The following is a 20,157-nucleotide window of genomic DNA, read 5'->3' as shown; positions in this document are numbered from 1 at the left end:
AAGACCTGAGCCCAAACCAAGAATTAGGCGCTCAATGGACTGAGCCACGCAAGCGCTCCATAAGTAAATATTTTAAGTAAAAACTTCATTCCTGAAATTTTTCAAAATTGGGTTAAAAATTACCTTCGTAAAAATCACTCATTTCATTCAAATATTCATGTAATAAATTTTTAATAAGTCCCTGCCATGTGTCAGGCTTTAGATAGGCACCACAGGTACAACTACATTATAAACAGAAATACATTGCCCCACATTTCCACAGAAGAGGACTTCTATAGGAGAGGTCTGAATTGAACGGTGGCAACCTAACTTCTTTGAGCTGTACATTCCCAGGGGCAGGGTCCTTGCATTCAAAAGTCAGCACAGAGCTACTTGGAGCTTTTTTGCTTTTGCGCATTGCCTTCTGAAGGTAGGTTAGTGAGATAGGGCTGCTGGGAACAGGGCCCAGAAATCTGGTTGTAACAAGTACTCGGGTGATTTCAGGGCATGGTCAAATTTCTTTTTTTTTGTTTTTGTTTTTGTTTTGACTTTTTATTGTTATGTTAATCACCATACATTACATCATCAGTTTTTGATGCAGTGTTCCATGATTCATTGTTTGTGCAAACACCCAGTGCTCCATGCAGAATGTGCCCTCTTTAATACCCATCACCAGGCTAACCCATCTTCCTACCCCCCTCCCCTCTAGAACCCTCAGTTTGTTTTTCAGAGTCCATCATCTCTCATGGTTCGTCTCCCCCTCCAATTTCCCCCCCTTCATTCTTCCCCACCTACTATCTTCTTCTGCTGGGTTTGGGGCATGGTCAAGTTTAAGAACCACAGCTTGGACCAACTTTATCAGAAAACTCAGTGCTTGGAGTTGCCAGACTACCACTGACAAAGCTGATACTTTGGCTCCAGCAGCCTCTCTTCTTCTCTACTTCTATCTTTGTTCTCTCAATTCTGCAGATAGCATGATTGGGTAAAAATTTAATACACATCAAATCTTTCCATGGGCTAAAAACCCTCCAGTGGCTTCCTATTTTACTCGGAATAAAAATGGAGTCCTTACAACTTGTAACGCCCTATGTGATTGGCTCCTGTTTCCTCTCTGACCTCATTATGTAACCTGCTTTACGTGGGCTCCACTGCAGCCGGGCTGGCCTCCCTGCTGCTCCTCACATAGACCGTCTCAGGGCCTTGCATCCTCTGACTACACAGGCCTCCTGCCTGGTCTCTCCAGGGCTCACTTCCTTCAGGTCCCTGTGTGCGTGCCAGCTTCACAGTGCAATGAAGTCTTTCATGGTCACCTTGATTTCAAATGGCAACCAGAAATCCCCTTTCCTGCTCTGTTTTCCTCCATAGCACTTACCTTGTTCTGACATTTCATATAGATGTATAGATGCTGAATTTTCTACTTAACTACTTAACATAAATCTATATAATATATATGTATATGTATACATACATATACATGGATAGACATATTTGTCATTGATTTATTTTCTATCTCCTACCACCGCCTATAAACTCTGTGAGAGAATGTTTACTTTTTTCTGGTAATTGTATCCCCAGTCCTAGAACTTGGTACATGGAAGGTGTTCTGTAACTACCTGTTGAATGACTCCCCATAGGGATTATTGTGTTAGTTACTTGGCAGTTACAGCCATGAGAAGAGAGGAGGTACAGATATTTGGCACCCGAAACCTCCAACACCATGGTTGTTCCTGTGCTGAAGAGGTCACAGTAAACATGGCAAAATTATATTGTAGTTGATGTAAAGGAAAAGAGGTAGACACAATGAAATGGAATCACATTGGTGAACCTAGTTCAGGGAATGGAAGAGTTTGGAAAAGAAGGTCACACTAGAATTATGTCTTTAAGAAAGGGTCCGCTGGGTGGAGAATGTGGGTACAGGTACTTCTGGTAGAGGGTCATGAAAGAGCATGATGTATCTAGGAAACAGTGAGTGGTTTTTGGATTAAAGCATGAAGAGAGTTGGGTAGACACATGAAACAAGACAGGGAAGCTGACGCGAGTTTTTCATATAATACTGGAAGGTTTTGCTTGCCTTGAATCTTAAAAAAATGTTTGAGTAGAATTCTGTCTTACTGAATGCTAATCTCAACTCCTGAAGTTTGAGATGACTTTTCTAACGTGGAGAATAGAATTTCTGGGTAAGTGGGAATCAGGGTGGAAAGAGAGAGCAATAAATCTCTCCGTTAGGTTCAATTCTGGAATGGCTTCAGAATTCCCCCATCGGAAGTACTGTAGATAGATTTGGATTTAGTCCATGTGATTTCACTCTCTAGTTTCTTTGCATGTTACCTCAGCCATAGACAAGGGAAAATGGCATGATTGATATGGGATTATAATAATTAATTAGAGCAAGTGGACTAGTTTTTGCTTATCACTAGTTAAGCTAGTGCTGTTTTTAAAATAAAATGAAGTAAAGCAAAATACAAACTCTCAAGTCATATGTACGGATAGATAAGTACACAGCATGCTGAAATCTTAGAAGAATCTGGACTAGGGATTAGGAGACCTAAGATCTAGTCCCACTTCTGTTACATCTACTCTTTTGTGCTTAAGCAAGCCATGAATCATCTCATTTGTGACATTTACACTCAAGAATCCTTGTATTTCTAGATTTCCAATCATCAGTAGATTTCTAGTATTCCCCAAGTTATAAGTGTTGGACTTTTGAATCTACCTGGAATGTATTGACTTATATGTATTCCAAGAATAGAAAGTGATTTTGCCTACTACTCCAGAGAGCAAGATGTGTTCCCCAAGATATCATGTTACCTTACTTTTTGATTCCGTGATGGCCACAGACATGGCATCTGAATGAAGGTGATCATGCTGAGCCCCTACTTGTTTTATCAATCCAAATGAGATGGTTATTATATAGCTGAGACAGGGAAGGTGCAGGGGGGTGGAGATATTTCTTTGATATCTTCAAGTTTCTTTTGGTTACATACAACAAAATTACTTTTTACATAGAAATAACGGGGTTGGCATTTTGTAGAATGGCCTGCGAAGTGGACAGTTTCTCTAGGAAACTGGTTCTGAGTTCTGAACAATAAGCAAGTACAATTTTGGTGCAGTTTATTTGCACCCTGGAAGTTGTCTATGATCCCTGATAGCTCTACACTATAACTTTAATGCTATTTAAATTCTGTTATGACAAATACCATCTTTTCTTCTAATTTAGTAAATTAAATGAAAAAAATTCTGGATATGAAGGTTAATTTGCTAATAGCCTTTCTTTTAAAAATGTAAATTTTAAACAGGAACTAGAGAAAGAACTAAGTTTGTATAAACACATAAATGTTAGTTCATATTAGTTTAGCTACTATAAAAATTTTGCCAACAAATGAAAATCTTTTTAGAAGAGATATTTAGCAATTCTCCTTTAACTAGGGGTCAAACTGAGCATGACTAATAATGGGACAACTTGACATTAAGTGCCTCCTGCTATGATGCAATATGTAGTTACTCACCAACAGAGAATTCTTGGTGAAAAACTATTTACACTTAATACAATCAAGCCTTTCCACTTATCTCCCAATTTAAAGAAAATACAGGGACAAGAGAAACAAGTTAAAAGATACCACAAGCAAACAATCAGAAAAATCCAGAATGCAGGACAATGTAAAAAGCAACTGGCCTTATCTCTATAAAAAGCCAATGTCATGACCAAGAAAAAAAAATCTTGTTGGGATGTGCAGGGGAAGGGGCTATCTTAGAGTAAAAGACAGTCAAGAGGCATAAGCGGTGCAATTTTTGAACACTCATTGGATAATGCTTCCCAAAACCAGTTATAAAACACATTTGAGACAAGACAATTTGAATATGAGCTGGATATTAGCTGGTAGTAGGAAATAATTACTAATCTTCTTATGTATGATAATGGTGATGTTATATAGGAGGATGTTCTTATTCTTAGGGGATGCATGGCGAAATGTTTAGGGGTGAGGGTGCCTGGGTGGCTCAGGCGTTAAGCGTCTGCCTTTGGCTCAGGTCATGATCCCAACATCCTGGGATCAAGTCCCACATGGGGCTCCCTGCTCGGCGGGAAGCCTGCTTCTCTCTCTCCCACTCCCCCTGCTTGTGTTCCCTCTCTTGCTGTGTCTCTCTCTGTCAAATAAATAAATAAAATCTTTAAAAAAAAAAAAAAGAAATGTTTAGGGGTGAAATCTGCAAACTATTTTAAAATGATATATACACAGCAGCATACTAAAGAGAGTTGAAGCACATTTGAAAAATGTTAACAACTGTTTAGTCTAGGTTGTGAGTATACTGGTATTTATTGCACTGTTTTTTGGACTTTTCAAAAATTAAGATAATTTCATAATAAACTGGAAGTGTTGCACAACAATTTAAATGTATTTAGTGCCACCGAGCAGTACCCTTAAAAATGGTTAAAATGGTAAATTTTATGTTATATATATTTTACCAAAATTTTTAAATGTTGGAAAAAATCTTGCATAAAGAAGCAGTCTGTCATAATCATAGTAATTGTTGTCAATAAACTAGGAGGTTGTATCAGATCTCTAATTATTCACTTAAGGTTTACCCAGAGCATAATCTTCAGGGAAGCACATTCTAGACAACTAAGGAGACTACCAGATGATTGTTCTGATTTTTTTTTAAGCAATGAGCCAAACAGGTTCTGAATAAAATTCTACCATAGAATAATGCAGGCCGATATTTCAGTAGGAATTTGGTAGAAAAAGTTAGTTCTAGTATATTTGGGCTTTATATAGACAGGTAGGAGGAGGTTCACCTGAATATAGCTTTGGGGAGCTTTCTTCTCCATCCTTGAGTTTTCCATGAGAGATAGTACTTAATGTTTAGCTTGGGATCAAGAGAAACTGAAATGAGTTAAGTACTGGAAAATTAAATTCATTTGTATAAGAATTCCAAGTAAATATTACAAAAATTATGTGAACCACAGTTCAGAGGATATGAATAGATTCTAAAAGTATCCTGGGACATAACTGAGGTTCAACAAGTCAGGGCCAATTTTTCCCTAAAGACTTTTAGGCTAAAGCCACAATTAAAGGCCACTTTATTTCTGTCCAGAGCTCTTCCACACACAAAGCTGTGGGACACTGTAATTCTTACTCATAGTGACTGAAAATAAAAGCCTGGTTAAGTACAAAGGGCTGTTTTCTGCCAAGCTCAATGAAAGGAGGAAGTGGCAAGGGTGGGTACAGGATGGCTGAAATTCCCCAGTCTTAACTGTGGATAGCGGGATTGCTTCAAGTTCTGAAAAACAATCCCAAATTAGGTCTTGTCAAGTCAGATACACATCTGCAAAAGAAATATACAACCTGACAATGACTAGGATATGGATATGAGACCAAAGGGGAAAATGGTATCTTTTCACGACAAAGTCCTAAAGTAGAATCATGTAGTGATTTAAAAAAAATCATGGTATTTGGGGTTCCACAGATCTCTCTTTGGTCCTGGATTTCTAGTTGTGAGTGCAAATGTCTCTGTGTGTGACTTTGGGTTAAGCGAATTAATGTCTCTATGATGCACATTCTTTGATGTTAGAATGTGAAAAAAAAAATTCCTAAGCCATAAGGCAGCTGTAAAGAGTAAGTGAAATAATGAATATAAATTATTTAGCTCAGTGCCTTGTCCACGTAAGTGCTCAGTTAATTTTTATCAGCATCATAATTATCTCAGACTTTGCCTCAGAGAGAGCCTGAAGGCTGAAATTAAACTCGCCCAAAGTGGGAGAACAACAAAGAGCATGACTGGGCTAATGGCAAATATAACTTCTAACATCTGAGATGGTAATTTAGGCTAGTAGTCAGAGCCTCAAATGCTTGGGAGAATCCAGGAATGACTTGAGGGGGACAGTGCAGATGCCAGGATGTGTGAGTGGTCAAGTCTGTGTCTATGTTAATCTGGTGAGAACATAGCCCATCTCAGGAGGCAAGTGCTATTTAATTCTAGATCATGGTTGTGAGGAGAGAATGTAGGCTCAGTGTGGGAAGAGCTTATTAGTTTTTAAGAGAATCTGCAAATCCAAAATATTTTATGTGACGTTTCCGGTTTCTAAAACACTGACACAATTTTTAAATACATCATGTAGGCCAAACAAAACATGTCCGCAGCCAGACACTACTAACTGGTGATCTCTGGTCTACAGTTTCTTACATCGTGCCTATCTAAGATTAATACTGGTTCTAAAGATCAGGATGGGATTGCACCTCTCGGGTGAGGACAACTAGACCAGATCGATCAATCAATTGATCAATCTATCTATCTATCCAGAGAATTGAGTCATAAACATGAGCCACATATGTCATTGTAAATTTTCTAGCAGCCACACTAAAAAAAAGTAAAAAAAAAAAAAAGTGAAAATAATTTTAATAATATATCTCATTTAACCCTACGTATCTAACATATCATTTTAGCATGCAATTAATGCAGATTTATTAATAAGATAGTTAATATTTTTATGATAAATCTTCAAAATCAGGTATGTATTTTATATTTTTAGAATATCTTAATTCAGAGTTAATCACATTTAAAGTGTTCAACACCCACATGTGGCTCTGGCTACTCTACTGGACAGCACAGGTCTAGGGTATGCTTCTTGAACTTTAATATGCATATTGAAATTTTGCAGATCATGTTAAAAGGCCAATTCTGCTTCACTGGTAGAGCCTGAGATGCTTTACTGCTGGTGTTACTGGCCCACAGACCACACTTTGAATATCAAGGAGCTGGTGGTTGTGGAAAGTCTCCCTCAATCAGAATCCTTTTTCACCCAAAGTATTCCTTCTCTTTCAGATTCAGCAAATATCTGTTGAAGAGACTAAATTGATATTCTACTAATTAGTCACCAAATTTAGATGTGGAACAGTATCAATAACCTTAAACACAGGCAATATTTTATATACCCTGTGCATTAGAACTGAGTCGTTTACTCTTTTTTCTTTTAAACTTGAGAACCTTTTTCTTTTAAACTTGAGAACCAGATGCTTTCATGAGAACACACTTAAGCACAGGATAAACACAACTTTAAATTCTAACTTCAGAAGTTTGGCATGTTAAACATTTTAATAAAACAGACAATGGGATTGCAAGGGAAATTTGATAATAATATCTCAAAGCTTTAATATTTAGGGGCATTCCTCGGTCAAGGGTATGAATATTTCATAGACTCTCCAAAGAGAAACACAAAACTTTTTCATTTCCTCCTGACGAGTCTACTTGAGGGATAGGTAGAGCTCTACAGGCAGACTTTAGATCTTTGTGGAAATGATATAGATACATAAATATGGAAGTGTAAGCAGCTAAACGTGGGGCAGAATATAACTCAAGGATTCTATATAGTGCAATCACACTCAAGCTACAAAAGCTTTTAAATTCAGAATAGCGTTCTGGAGGTGAGCAGTGAATTATAATTCCTAAGAATTTGTTCTCACTCTTTCTCTCTCGTGAGCTTCAGCAAGTGGTTTACTCTTGCTTCTCCTGTCTCAGATGGTAATAATGCTTCTTGAAACTATCTCACTAAATTTTTGTAGGAAAGTGTGAACTCCCTACACTGGAACATGCTATTGGCTTATGAGGTATTCATATATGCTGACAGGAAGGTACTGAGTCTTAAACACATGGTCAGAATGGAGTCTGAACTGACAAGACATCAAGTTCTCAGGGCCCTCTCTTCTGTTGTGTTGCATAATAGCCATAGCTGTTGATATTTCTCTTTTCCACATGACAGGATTCCAATCACAGAACTAATGTCTCTTCCTACACAAAATAGAATAGCACGTCAAAAGGTAAGTGAATCTTTAATTTTAAAGTCTTTGTTCTAGTTCTGAATTGAACTAAGTAGGGAAATACATATACGAAAGATATTTTCCCCCCTGGTAACACTGTTTAGTCATTTATTGCTGTGAAATCTCTTGAGTGAAAAATCTGAAGCTTGATTCTGATAGATGGCTTAAATTAAACTCATGTGGTAAAAATTACCCAGTGGGATCATCAGAATAGAGCTAACTTTGTTTAAAAGCTCTGAAATGATCTGGCACCCATGAGGAAAAAAAAACACAAAAAACCAAAATGATAAAACTCACTAATTAGGAAACTTATAAAATATTATTAAAAGAAATTTTAAAAGGTGTAAATAAATTAAGTAAATAAATGGATGACTGAATATCCTAAAGATGCCAGATAATTGTACATTGGCCATAACTCAAAAACAATTCCAATCAAAATTACAACATTTTTGTGTGTGAACTTCACAAGCTGACTCTAAAATTTATATGTTAGAGTGAAGGACAAGCACAGCCTAGAAGCTTCCGAAGAAGAAAAAACTGCCTTTATTTCAAAAAGTATTACTAAAATATACCAAGTGACCAAGATTCTATTATTTCAAGGAAAGACCAATAAAACTAAAGAGTGAGCCCAGAAATAAACATGTACCTAACTTAAGACACAAATCGTGTTGCACATGTGAGAGAGAAGATAGTGGACTTTTCAGTAAGTGTTCTAGGACAAATTATTAGTCATTTAGGAAAACAATAATAAAAAGCAGACTCTTACCCAATCATTATATATAATGTTAAATCTGGGTATGTCAAAGATATAAAATAAAAAGCAAAACTACACTCTATAGGATAATATCTTTATGCCCTGCATAAAGGTAGAGTTTGATTAAGCAAAACACAAAAAGTGCAAACCTCAGATGAAAAGATTAGTAAAATGTATTAATCTATCAAAACTTCTGACTTCTGACTATCAAAAGTCAATGTAAAGGAAGTGAAAGGAGAATTGCACACGGAAGATGATATTTTTCAATATATACAAAAGGCAAATGATTAATCAATGTCCAAAAGATAAAAATAAAAAGAATTCACAATCTATAAGAAAAGAAGAAATAAATAACCAACAGAAAAGATGAGGAAGTCTTAATAGATAATTCACAGGAAGGAAATTTGATCAACCAATGAAAGATGTCCAGTCTGATAAGTAATTACAGAAATGAAAGTTAAAAACCACAGTGGCAGTCATTTATAACTCAGTACAGTGGGGAAAAAAATGTTTGTTAACTAGAACATTTACATTGTACTTCTGGTAGGTACAAATTGGTAGAACCACTATGAAAGCAATTTGGCATTATCTTTGTACTCTTTGTGCTTTTGGCTTTGCATTTTTTCCCATAAATTTAAGGAAATAATCAAATATTTATTTTGTCTTTCTGCATGCACTGAATTCTGTTTTAGGGTAACCAACTAAGTGATGAGGAAAAGTTATTCTCTATGGAAGAATGCTAGCTAAATAATGCAGAATGAATTCTAGAATTAGAGAATTACCATTATACAACCCTTACTAAAAACATTTAGGTAGCTTTTGTTATTGTATGCTAAAACTATTTGAGTGAAACAATGGGGAACTTTATAGTGGAGTGATCAGACTGACACCACCTGAACTCACTGATCAAGCTCACAGAGCTTCACCTATTAAAAATGGTTACCTAAGGGCGCCTGGGTGGCTCAGTCGGTTAAGCGACTGCCTTCGGCTCAGGTCATGATCCTGGAGTCCTGGGATCGAGTCCCGCATCGGGCTCCCTGCTCAGCGGGGAGTCTGCTTCTCCCTCTGACCCTCCTCCCTCTCATGCTCTCTGTCTCTCATTCTCTGTCTTGCAAATAAATAAATAAAATCTTTAAACAAACAAACAAAAAAAAATTGAAACTGGATTTTATCAAGCCAGTTGACAGGAAATAGAAGGATAGAGGTAGGATGTAAAACAACAGCGTGTTTTGAAGTGATCAGTCACATTTTGAATATGAGACATTTCTTGGGATAAATGACATGGCTTCTCCATCAAATCAACAGCATAAAAAAGTAAAAAAGAAGGAAGGGACTGTTATATAGTGAAAGAATTACAGAAGATAGAATAAGAAAACACAATATTATTTGGATTTTGATGTGGTCAAATCAACTGTGAAAAGATAACTTTAAGACAATCAATGAAATATGAATAAGGACTAACTAGGCATTAAAGGATATTAAGGAATTATTTGTTAGGTATTTTCTGTTAAAATGTTATCAGATAAAGATTCATACTGAAATATTAGTATGAACAATTCATATAGGTGAAATGACACATCTTATATTTGCTTTAATATAAACAAAGATGTTAAGGTTATAGAATCTGGTATTTTTAGTAACTTATTAGTTATGGAGGGGTGGTAGAGAGGAAGAGGTCTAGAATAACATCTGATTTTGACTTGGGTTGCAAGGGCGGTGCATTTGCCAAGATGGGAGGATACAGAAGCAACAGAAAACTATAGAGATTAAGGTGAGTTTAATTTTGAAAATAAGTTTTAGGTGCTAATGGGATACACAGAAGGTTCTCTGAAGTAAGCAGTAGGGTAACTGAATATGAAATAAGAAGAACAACTCCTATCTAGAAAAGTGTTCAAATCACCCAGGAGAACATAAGAATGAATGGTAGGAAACGAAATCTAAGGATGAACTCTAATGAATGCCAACGTGTATGAAATAAACAAGGGGAGAGTTCAATGAGGGATTTTGAAAATAAAAAGAGTATTTGAATAGTTTTGAGAAGAAAGAATTACTCAGCATAATGATTAATCAACACTAATCAAATACTGTAGAGAAGTTAAGTAAGAGAAGAACTGGAAACAGTCCATGGGATTTCGAATTTGGCAGTCACTGGTGATGTTAGTAGGAGTCGTTCCATTTGAATAATGGTGGCACACAACTAATTACCACGGGTTAGCGCTTACATGAGAAGTGAGAATTGGAGACACTTGTTATTTTGAGGAGCTTAGCTGAAAACCGAAAGAGAGGCAGTGCAAGAGTTGGAGTGCAAAAAGGGACTTTTAATAGAAATAATCTTTTTTTAATAGGAATGGATTCTCCTTTTTTAATAAAAATGGCTTCAGCATGTTTAGAGGCAAGATAAAGGAGTCAGTTGAGAGTGAGTTTGGGAATTTTTAAAAACAGGGGGAACAGATGAAATACAGCTTCAGTGGAAAGACGGATGGAAAGCATCAAACACAAGTTGAATAAATTAGCTCTAAACAGAACAAGTAGTTATTTTTTCTCTGAATCTGTGAAGATTTTGTGAGACTAGATGCATGTTATAAAGGAAATATTTCACTTGGTAAGAATGAACTATTATTTTTTTTTCAAGAAATAAATCTAATTCTTTTTTTTTATTATGTTAATCACCATACATTACATCATTAGCTTTTGATGTAGTGTTCCATGATTCATTGTTTGCGTATAACACCCAGTGCTCCATGCAGTACGTGCCCTCTTTAATACCCATCACCAGGCTAACCCATCCCCTTACCCCCTCCCCTCTAGAACCCTCAGTTTGTTTCTCAGAGTCCATAGTCTCTCATGGTTCATCTCCCCCTCCGATTTTCCCCCCTTCATTTTCCCCTTCCTGCTATCTTCTTCTTCTTCTTCTTCTTTTTTTTTACATATAATGTATTATTTGTTTCAGAGATACAGGTCTGTGATTCAATAGTCTTACACAATTCACAGCACTCACCATAGCACATTCTAAAAGCAAAGGTGCAGTCATCTAAGGTCAGACCTATGTTGTTTCAGAAATGTCACCGGAAAAAAGCCCAAGTCATTCTTAGGGCATATATTCCCTCATGGTTCTTGGGCAAGTGTAGGTCTTGCTGTGTTAGAAGAATGTGTGCCAGTTTGCAGGAAATTGGCCCTCTGAGAGGTGGGCTAATGGACAAGATAGCATGGTGGTGTGCCAGGAGTCAGGAGAAGTCATATTCTGAACATGGATGGTGGGCCAGAACAGAATTGTGACTGAAAATAATCAGAAGGGCACTCTGAGGGCAACTCTGGCTAGTGAGGAAGTCTGCTTTGGTTGACAAAGAGACAGATCAGTTGGTAGTTTCTATGTTTAGATTCAATGTAATCTGTGATTTGTGAGGCAAATCATACATTGAGAGGAGTCAGTGTCAGCAGCTGACAACAAAGATCTTGAGGGAGTGGTGAAGAGTTAGTATATTTTTGGATATTTTTTAGAATATTTTTGGATATCCACACCTTAATGAAATTTCCTAAAATTTCCTCCAGCAGAACCCAGGAATTCAGTTACAAGTGCAGAAAAAAAAAAAAAAAAAAAGTCCTTATCAATCTACCTTTGAAGTTAGCAGGATAGATACAGCCAAAGCACAAAAAGAGATTATTACAGAGAGAAGTTAAATGACATGCCATGCATCTAGGTGGGATCAGAAAAAGGGTAGGTCCATTAAGGTGATGATGGGTTAAGAAGTCTTTAGATAATAGCAATAAGGATGGATAAAAGACAGCAGGATTGTCAAAGGAGGAGAGTGTTGTTACAAGTGTCGAATAATCTGGATATAGAGGACAGTTCAAGTAGAATGCTGCTACCCCTTCTGGATTCTATGGAAAGTAAAAGATAGAATTTAAAAATTAGCTTGAGACCTACTACCAAAGGGATAGAAGGGTTGATCTGTGAATAAACTGACAGTACAGAGCAGATCATATGTGATAGGATGAGGTCTCCAGAGGAAGGGGTAGGGGTCAATAATAAAAAGAATGATGAGTGGGAAGGAATCCCAGAATAGGCCAGTAATGAGAGTAAATGAGGGCATGCTAGTCAAAAGCTTGTACTTTGGTTGGTGACCAAAGAAAAGAGCGGGGAGAAGGTGTTAGGTGGACTGTTCTTGAGGCTCCTAAGCAGACCAATTCCCAAGTGGTCCAAGACCCTTATGAGATTAGCCATTTTTAGGCTCTACTTATCATTTAAAAGTAATGTCACTGGGAATTTACTTACCTCATCTCTGAAAAGTTCTCTTCCTCAGACTGTTGATGGAAAAAGTGCATCTATGTTCATTGCCCATTTAAATTTTTTATTCAAGCCACTCTTACCACATTCCATATATATATGTCTATTCCACTCTAGGCACCATATAGAACATAAAATAAGAATCTTTTACCATGCCTCCGAGGAGCTTGTTCTCTTACTGAAGGTGTGAGAAGTACATACAATTTACCTCATATCTGCGGGTTTTGGAAGAAGTCTTTTTTTTCCACTAAAGTAGACTTCAAAATCTTCGATCTTTAGCCTGTGGGCATAGTCAATGTATCCTGATATTTCCTGCCCATGAGAATTTCTGTCACGAATAAAGATCACGGTCTGGTAGCACACACAAAAAAAGATGGAGAATGGAAAGAATAAATGAATAAAAGTCATTTGAATATATTGCATATGGTAATAAAAGCTACAGTTTTTGAGTATTACATGTGCCAGACCCTATTTTAAGTGCTTTACGTTTCACCCTCACCATGATCCTATGAAGTAAGTATGATTATTTACTCCTGACAAATGAAGAAATTCATGAAAAGTTAACTGTGCAGGTATATAATGTGCATTTACAGTAATTTTATATGACAATATCAATAAATAACTTACAGAGGTCTTCCAAAGGGCAGACATTATTTTAAGTGTTTGCAGTACATTAATTTATTTCCTTTTCTCCCAATCCTATTGTCTTCTCTTTGTCATAATTTCTTTAAATAAGAAAACTAAGGAACAGAGAGGTTAAGTACCTCACTCAAGGTCTCACAGCTAGTAATGGAAAAATTGAGATTAAAGCCCAGGCTCATGTGTTTGTCTCTCTAATCACTACATCATTTTTCCATCTCAACTCCTATGTATTTTCTGTTATAGAGATATAAACTGGCCCCTTCTCATTACCATGAGAGTAAAAAAATCTCTTTATAAAATGAAAATCTCTTTATAAAGTCACCTTACAAATTAAGTCCATAAGTCAAAATAAACAGCAAGTACATATTTCTCATTCATATTAATTCCAGCACAAATATCATTGTGCACCTAGGCATGTTAGGTACTGTTGTAGGTGCCAAGGATATAAGACAGCAAGCACCCTGGCCTCTCAGAACGTGTGCTTTGGTGAGGGGAGACAGATGAGATATGAAAAGGAAAAAAGTACTTCCAGTGAGTGATAAATGCCACAAAGCAAATAAAAAACATGGTTGACTAGACAATGAAGTCATCAGAGAGGGAGAAAAACCATGAAAGACTCTTAACTCTAGGAAACAAACTGAGGGTTGCGGGAGGGGAGGTGGGTGGGTGGATGGGGTACCTGGGTGATGGGCGTTAAGGAGGGCACGTGATGTGATGAGCACTGGGTGTTATACACAACTGATAAATTATTGAACACCACATCTGAAACTAATGATGTAATATATGTTGGCTAATTGAATTTAAATAAAAAATTAAAAGGAAGTAAAGAACATGGTTGACTAGAGAATAAATTGTTGGTGGTGAAGCCTACTTTGGGTAATCAGAAAAGACCTTGAGGAGGTCTTTTTTTAATTTTCATTTAATTTTTTAATTTTGTAATTTTTTAAAATTTTAATTTAAACCAACACTTGAAGCTTGAAGGATGAGAAAGAGTCAGGCAATGTAAAGATCTAGAACAGGGGCCTATCAGGTGAAGGGAACAACTGGCACCAAGGCCCCTAAGTGGAAACCAGCTCAGGCAAATGGAAGAATTGTTGTCATTTCTCTATCAAGCCAGTAGACATTGATCTTGAGTTCTAAGAAAAAAACAAAACAAAACAAACAAACAAACAAAAGAAAACCTATTGTAACTGGGAAAGTTCTTAATGTCCTTATTTCCAGATCTAGTTCAAAGTGCAGAATTCCATGGCAAAGTTCTACATTTGGAAGAAACTGTCAACAAGTCTTCCTTTTTCTCTCCAGCAATCACTAGATGGTTACTTGCTAGGTCTCTGTGTAGTCAATTACAGGAAGCACTAACGTGGGTTACCTTAACAGAGCTTCCAAAAAGGTGAACTGAGAAAACTGAAAGAATTCTTTTCCCCTCTGCACCTGAGAAAACATGTTGCTAACAGTGTCCCAGTTGAAAAACACAAGAACAAGCCACAAGGTACTGTCAGTTGTTATTTTGCTAAATTGCATCTTCCTGCCTCCTGTGGTTGTTTGGCACTGGTTGCTGAAGATACCGTGCTGCGAAGGATTCTGAGGCATGTCCTTGCCTTAAGGAGAGGAAGGGTGGGATGGCTTAGTGCTATTTCCCATAGATATGGCTCAAGGAGCTAGCATGGTCATTCCTGTGCTCAGTCTTACGTAGATCCGGTCCTTGGTTCTTCTCGTTTCCACCACGTAATGATAAGTTAAAATTCTATAGATTTCTCCATGCTTTCAGCCACATAGTTTTTAGCTTTTACAGCACAAATTCTAAAGGGACAGTAACTCAGAGACTTCTTGAGACTCTTACACTACTAAACCCATAGCAAATATTGCTATCCCGGCTTAATCAAGGCCACGTGCTAGAACTATCAAAGTTTCATATGCAGTCCTAAAGGTACTTGAAATCTTTATTCCATCAAGGCTGTTCCTGATGTTAAGGCAAGTCACGCAGGCACATAGAGGAAAAAAGGTCCCAAATAAGTCCTCTACTTTTAAAATGGAACTCTAGGGGCACCTGGGTGGCTCAGTTGGTTAAGCAACTGCTTTCAGCTCAGGTCATGATCCTGGAGTCCCAGGGTCGAGTCCCGCATCGGGCTCCCTGCTCAGCGGGGAGTCTGCTTCTCCCTCTGACCCTCCCCCCTCTCATGCTCGCTCTCTCTCAAATAAATAAATAAAAAAATAAAATAAAATAAAATAAAATGGAACTCTATTTTTAAAGATTTTATTTATTTATTTACTTTTTAGAGAGAGAGAACATGGGAGGAGGAGCAGAGTGGGGAGGGAGGTGGGGGAAGAATTTTAAGCAGACTCAGAGCTGAGCGCAGAGCCCAGCAAAGGCCTTGATATCATGACCCTGAGATCATAACCTGAGCCGAAACCAAGAGCTGGACACTTAACCAACCACCCAGGCAAACCTAAAATGGACCTCTATTAACAGAAAAAGAAAAACAAACAAACAAACAAACAAAACCTCCTCTGTCTGCCTCTGTCCCTGTCTCTTTTTAAATGAGATGGACCAGCCTTATTTTTTCAGCAGAATGGCATACCAAATATTGTAAATGATCTTCCTGCTGAAAGCAAAAATAAATTCTGGATAAAATCTAAAAAGCAACTTGTAACATGCATTGATGCACTGTCAAGAAAATGAGGAATACTTAGAGTCTAAAAACGAAGTGAAAATAGATTCCCAGAAAGGAAAGCAGAGCCCTAGAGCCATCTTTGTCCTGCAGGCATATGCCCAACCCCAGGGAATCTTACCAAAGGTTTCATGATCTTGGCAGTTGGAGGTGACAGGAGACAAAATCCAGCCTTTCAGGTAGAGAGACTAATAGGACTTACTGCCTCAACATAGGGCAGAGAAATCAAAAAAGGTTGAAAAAAATCTGTAATGTGTCCAGAGAACAGAAGAATGATTCCAAAATTATAAACCCAGAGAAAATATCTTTCTAGTGAGCAAAATATAGATATATTCAGACCAAAAAATGAGAGCCTTGACTGATAAAAGACTCTAACTCAAAGAAATCTTAGAGGATGTACAGTTGACCCTTGAACAACATGGGCTCGGACTACATGGATCCACTTACATGTGGATATATTTTTTAAAAAATACAGTATAGCACTGTAAATGTATTTTCTCTTCCTTATGATTTTCTTAATATTTTCTTTTCTTTAGCTTACTTTATTGTAAGAATACAGTATGTAATACATACAACATATAAAATGTGTTAGTTGACTGTTTATGTTATCAGTAAGGTTTCCAGTGAACTATTAGTAGTTAAGGTTTTGAGGAGTCAAAAGTTATATGCAGATTTTTGACTCTGTGGTAGGGTTGGTACATTTAACCCTTATATTGTTGAAGAGTCAACAGTACTTCAGCCAAAACAAAGTGAATCTAACTGAAAGGTCAGAGATAAAGAATAGAATGATAATCAAAGAAAGTAGTAAATATATATAAAAATATATAATGTAATGATAGTGTTATGGGCTGAATTGTGTCCCCTCAAAATTCCTGTGTTGAAACCCTATCCCTCAGGATCTCAGAGAAGTATTTGGACATAGGGCTTTTAAAGAAGTTATTAAGCTAAAACAAGCCCATTAGTCCCTAAGCCAATCTGACTTTGTAAGGAGAGGATAGTTGGACACACAGAGAGACATCAAGGGTTTGTATGCAGAGGAAAGACCATGTAAAGACACAGTGAGAAAGGGGTACCTGCAAACCAAGGAGGAAGGTTTCAGAAGAAACCAACCTTGCGGACTTCGACATCTTGATCTATCTTTGACTAATGGCTTCGATAATTGTGAGAAAATAAATTTCTGTTGTTTAAGCCACCCAGTATGTGGTATTTTGTTATGGTAGCCCTAGAGAACTGATACACATGGTAATAAATTAAAATAATTAAGTATGTACAATTAGTGTAAATGGCCAAATGTTTAAGTTGAAAAACAAAGCTTCTTAGAGTGGGTAAAAAAAAATATGATACAAAACTTAAGGTTGAAATTTAACTGATGAAATAATATGCATAAGGAAATGTCTGTCCAAAAAAGAGCTGGCATCAGCATATAGGTATGAGACAAATGAGCTCAAAGGCAAAAAGCATTCCTACAGATGGAGAATCACTAGATAATGATAAAAGATTCAATTCACAGAAAGAGCAGTTATAAACTTGAATGAACCTTTGAAAACATAGCCTCAAAAATAGATATAACTGGGGCGCCTGGGTGGCTCAGTTGGTTAAGCGACTGCCTTTGGCTCAGGTCATGATCCTGGAGTCCCGGGATCAAGTCCCGCATTGGGCTCCCTGCTCAGCAGGGAGTCTGCTTTTCCCTCTGACCCTCCCCCCTCTCGTGTGCTCTCTCTCTCTCATTCCCTCTCTCAAATAAATAAATAAAATCTTAAAAAAAATAAAAAAAATTGATAGAACTACAAGGATAAATAGACAAGTCATCATCACCGTGGTAAATTTATCTCTCTTATTAAGTTTTAGATCAATGATAAATTCCATAATTATTATAAAGTTAATATACATTGTAAAGAATTAAAAACACAAGCTTGAGTGCTTGGTTTTTACCTTAGCCAAGTACCCAAACATCTTTACTCTTCAGTGTCTTGTGGATAAAATGACTGATAGTGTAAAATTATATGTATATATATATGTATATATATATATATATAGCCACAATTTCACTATTTTACAATATTATATACAGCCTTCCCATATGAGTTAAAGCCCATTGTCTATGGGAATCTGTAAATTACCTCAAATCTCACTTCTCCAGCCTTGTGAGAGTTAAATGGATGCTCTTTGATTTTTGTGAATCTAGGGGTTTTCTGAAGCTAGAGAACTTCAAGTCAGGCCAAACTGAGTATAAGCAGGGGTTCTTCCAGGTTCAGTCTATGTCCTTGGGTGTGTTGTTCAAATTCTTAACTCCTCTCTATATTCATAAGTCCTATGCCCCTAAGTAGGTTCCTGCAAAATCTAGCAAGTTTCTACCAAACCGAACTAAACACCTCCAAAACAAACAAAGAAACAAACAAACAAAACCAAAATAAACAAGAGATCAAAATCCTGCTTGGACGTAAGCATTTAGTTAGCTAAGCCTTCTTGTAGCCTCTCCCTTCTTCCCGTTTCTCCTTCAGCTCTGTAGAGCAATAAAATAATCTCTTCTGTCTTGCATGGAATCGCTGAGCTCATAGTCAGGTGCTGTCAGAGCCTTGCCTTCTGCCCTATGAACCCAATTTGTAAGCAATATGCAAATGCTCTTTCTTTTTCAATGGGGAGAGTCTAGTAATCATTGTATCTATAATTTCTTTTATTTTCAATAGAAACAAATTACTTCATTGATGTCTTTCTAAGTATGGCTACTTAGGTGTAAAAGTATATTGTGAAAGACTTTTTAGTAAAATTAAGAAAAAATTGCTAAAATAAAAAAAAATTCCTAACAAACAACATCCTTCTTGAAATTATTTTAAAAAATTGATTAGAACTATTGATGTGTAGTAATTGGTGACAGACTGTCAGGAAATTACAACTCAATATTTAACTTTAGAAATACATCATTATAAAAACACGGTGTAGGTGACAGGAAAAAATAATGAAACAGAAGAGGTAAGAGGTAGTTGTAAAGTACTTGATGGCTGGTTGAAATCTTTTTTTTTTTTTTTTAAGATTTTATTTATTCATTAGAGAGAGAGAGACAGAGAGAGCACAAGCAGGGGAAGAGGCAGAGGGAGAGGGAGAAGCAGACTCCCCACTGAGCTCGACATGGGGCTTGATCCCAGGACCTGGAGATCAAGACCTGAGCCAAAGGCAAACGTTTAACCATCTGAGCCACCCAGGCACCCCAGCTGGTTGAAATCTTATTGTATCTTGTTTGTATTTTATTATATGGATTATCCAAGAATTAGAATTTAGTTAACTAATACTCTTAGTAATTTTAATATATTCATTTATGAAATGTATATTTTCTTCTAAAGTGAATCCTAATTACCCCTACTATTAATACTACTAGGTTTCATTTATTAAGTAGCCATTATGTTCTGAGCCAAATATTAGGAGCTTTATATTCATTACCTTATTTAATTCTCTCAAAACTATATAATGGTTAGATAGCATTATTATCCTCATTTTGTAAATGTAGACGCTGAAAGCATTGAGAATAACCACCTCAAAAGACATGGCAGCTAGAGAATGGGGCAACCACACTCACACCCAGGGTGCCTTCCCATGAAGTCCATGTTTTTAACCACTCCACAATGGACACACAGACTAGGATCCAAATGTTGGCCCTGCCATCTACTTACTTTGTGACACTGGTACATTCATTATCCTTTGTAAGATTCAGTTTCTTCTGTTACAAAATGGACATAACACCTGCTTCTCAGGGTTCTTGTGTGAATTGAGGCTATTTTTGCTAAGCACTTAACAATGCCTGGCACATGGTAAACACTCAGTGAATATTATCTATTGCTTTTTTAAATTTTTATTTTTACTGTTGCTATTGTATTTATATTATGTTAAGAGTTTTATCAGTTCCTTAGGGATAAGGAAATGGAATACTCATATCAGAATTCCATTGCCTGGGTGTGTATAATTATGTTGCTGGACATGGTTCAATTCATTTGTTACGTTCAGCATTCTCAGTTAAAATTTTGG

At 36.8% G+C, this 20,157-nt stretch overlaps 1 protein-coding gene across 1 annotated transcript in view; it reads right to left on the bottom strand.

Annotated features, from left to right (window-relative positions):
• CFAP299 (cilia and flagella associated protein 299) overlaps positions 1-20,157 on the bottom strand; it is a 554,803-nt gene that overhangs the window by 63,206 nt on the left and 471,440 nt on the right. The window contains exon 4 of the mRNA XM_078068194.1: positions 13,038-13,180. Within this exon, the coding sequence (XP_077924320.1) occupies positions 13,038-13,180 (143 nt within the window). The remainder of the gene's footprint in view (positions 1-13,037; positions 13,181-20,157) is intronic.

This window comes from Halichoerus grypus, chromosome 3 (assembly GCF_964656455.1).
Source record: "Halichoerus grypus chromosome 3, mHalGry1.hap1.1, whole genome shotgun sequence".
Taxonomy (NCBI): Eukaryota; Metazoa; Chordata; class Mammalia; order Carnivora; family Phocidae; genus Halichoerus; species Halichoerus grypus.
The sequence above is the reverse complement of the archived record's forward strand: the minus strand, read 5'-3'. Positions and strand labels throughout refer to the sequence as shown.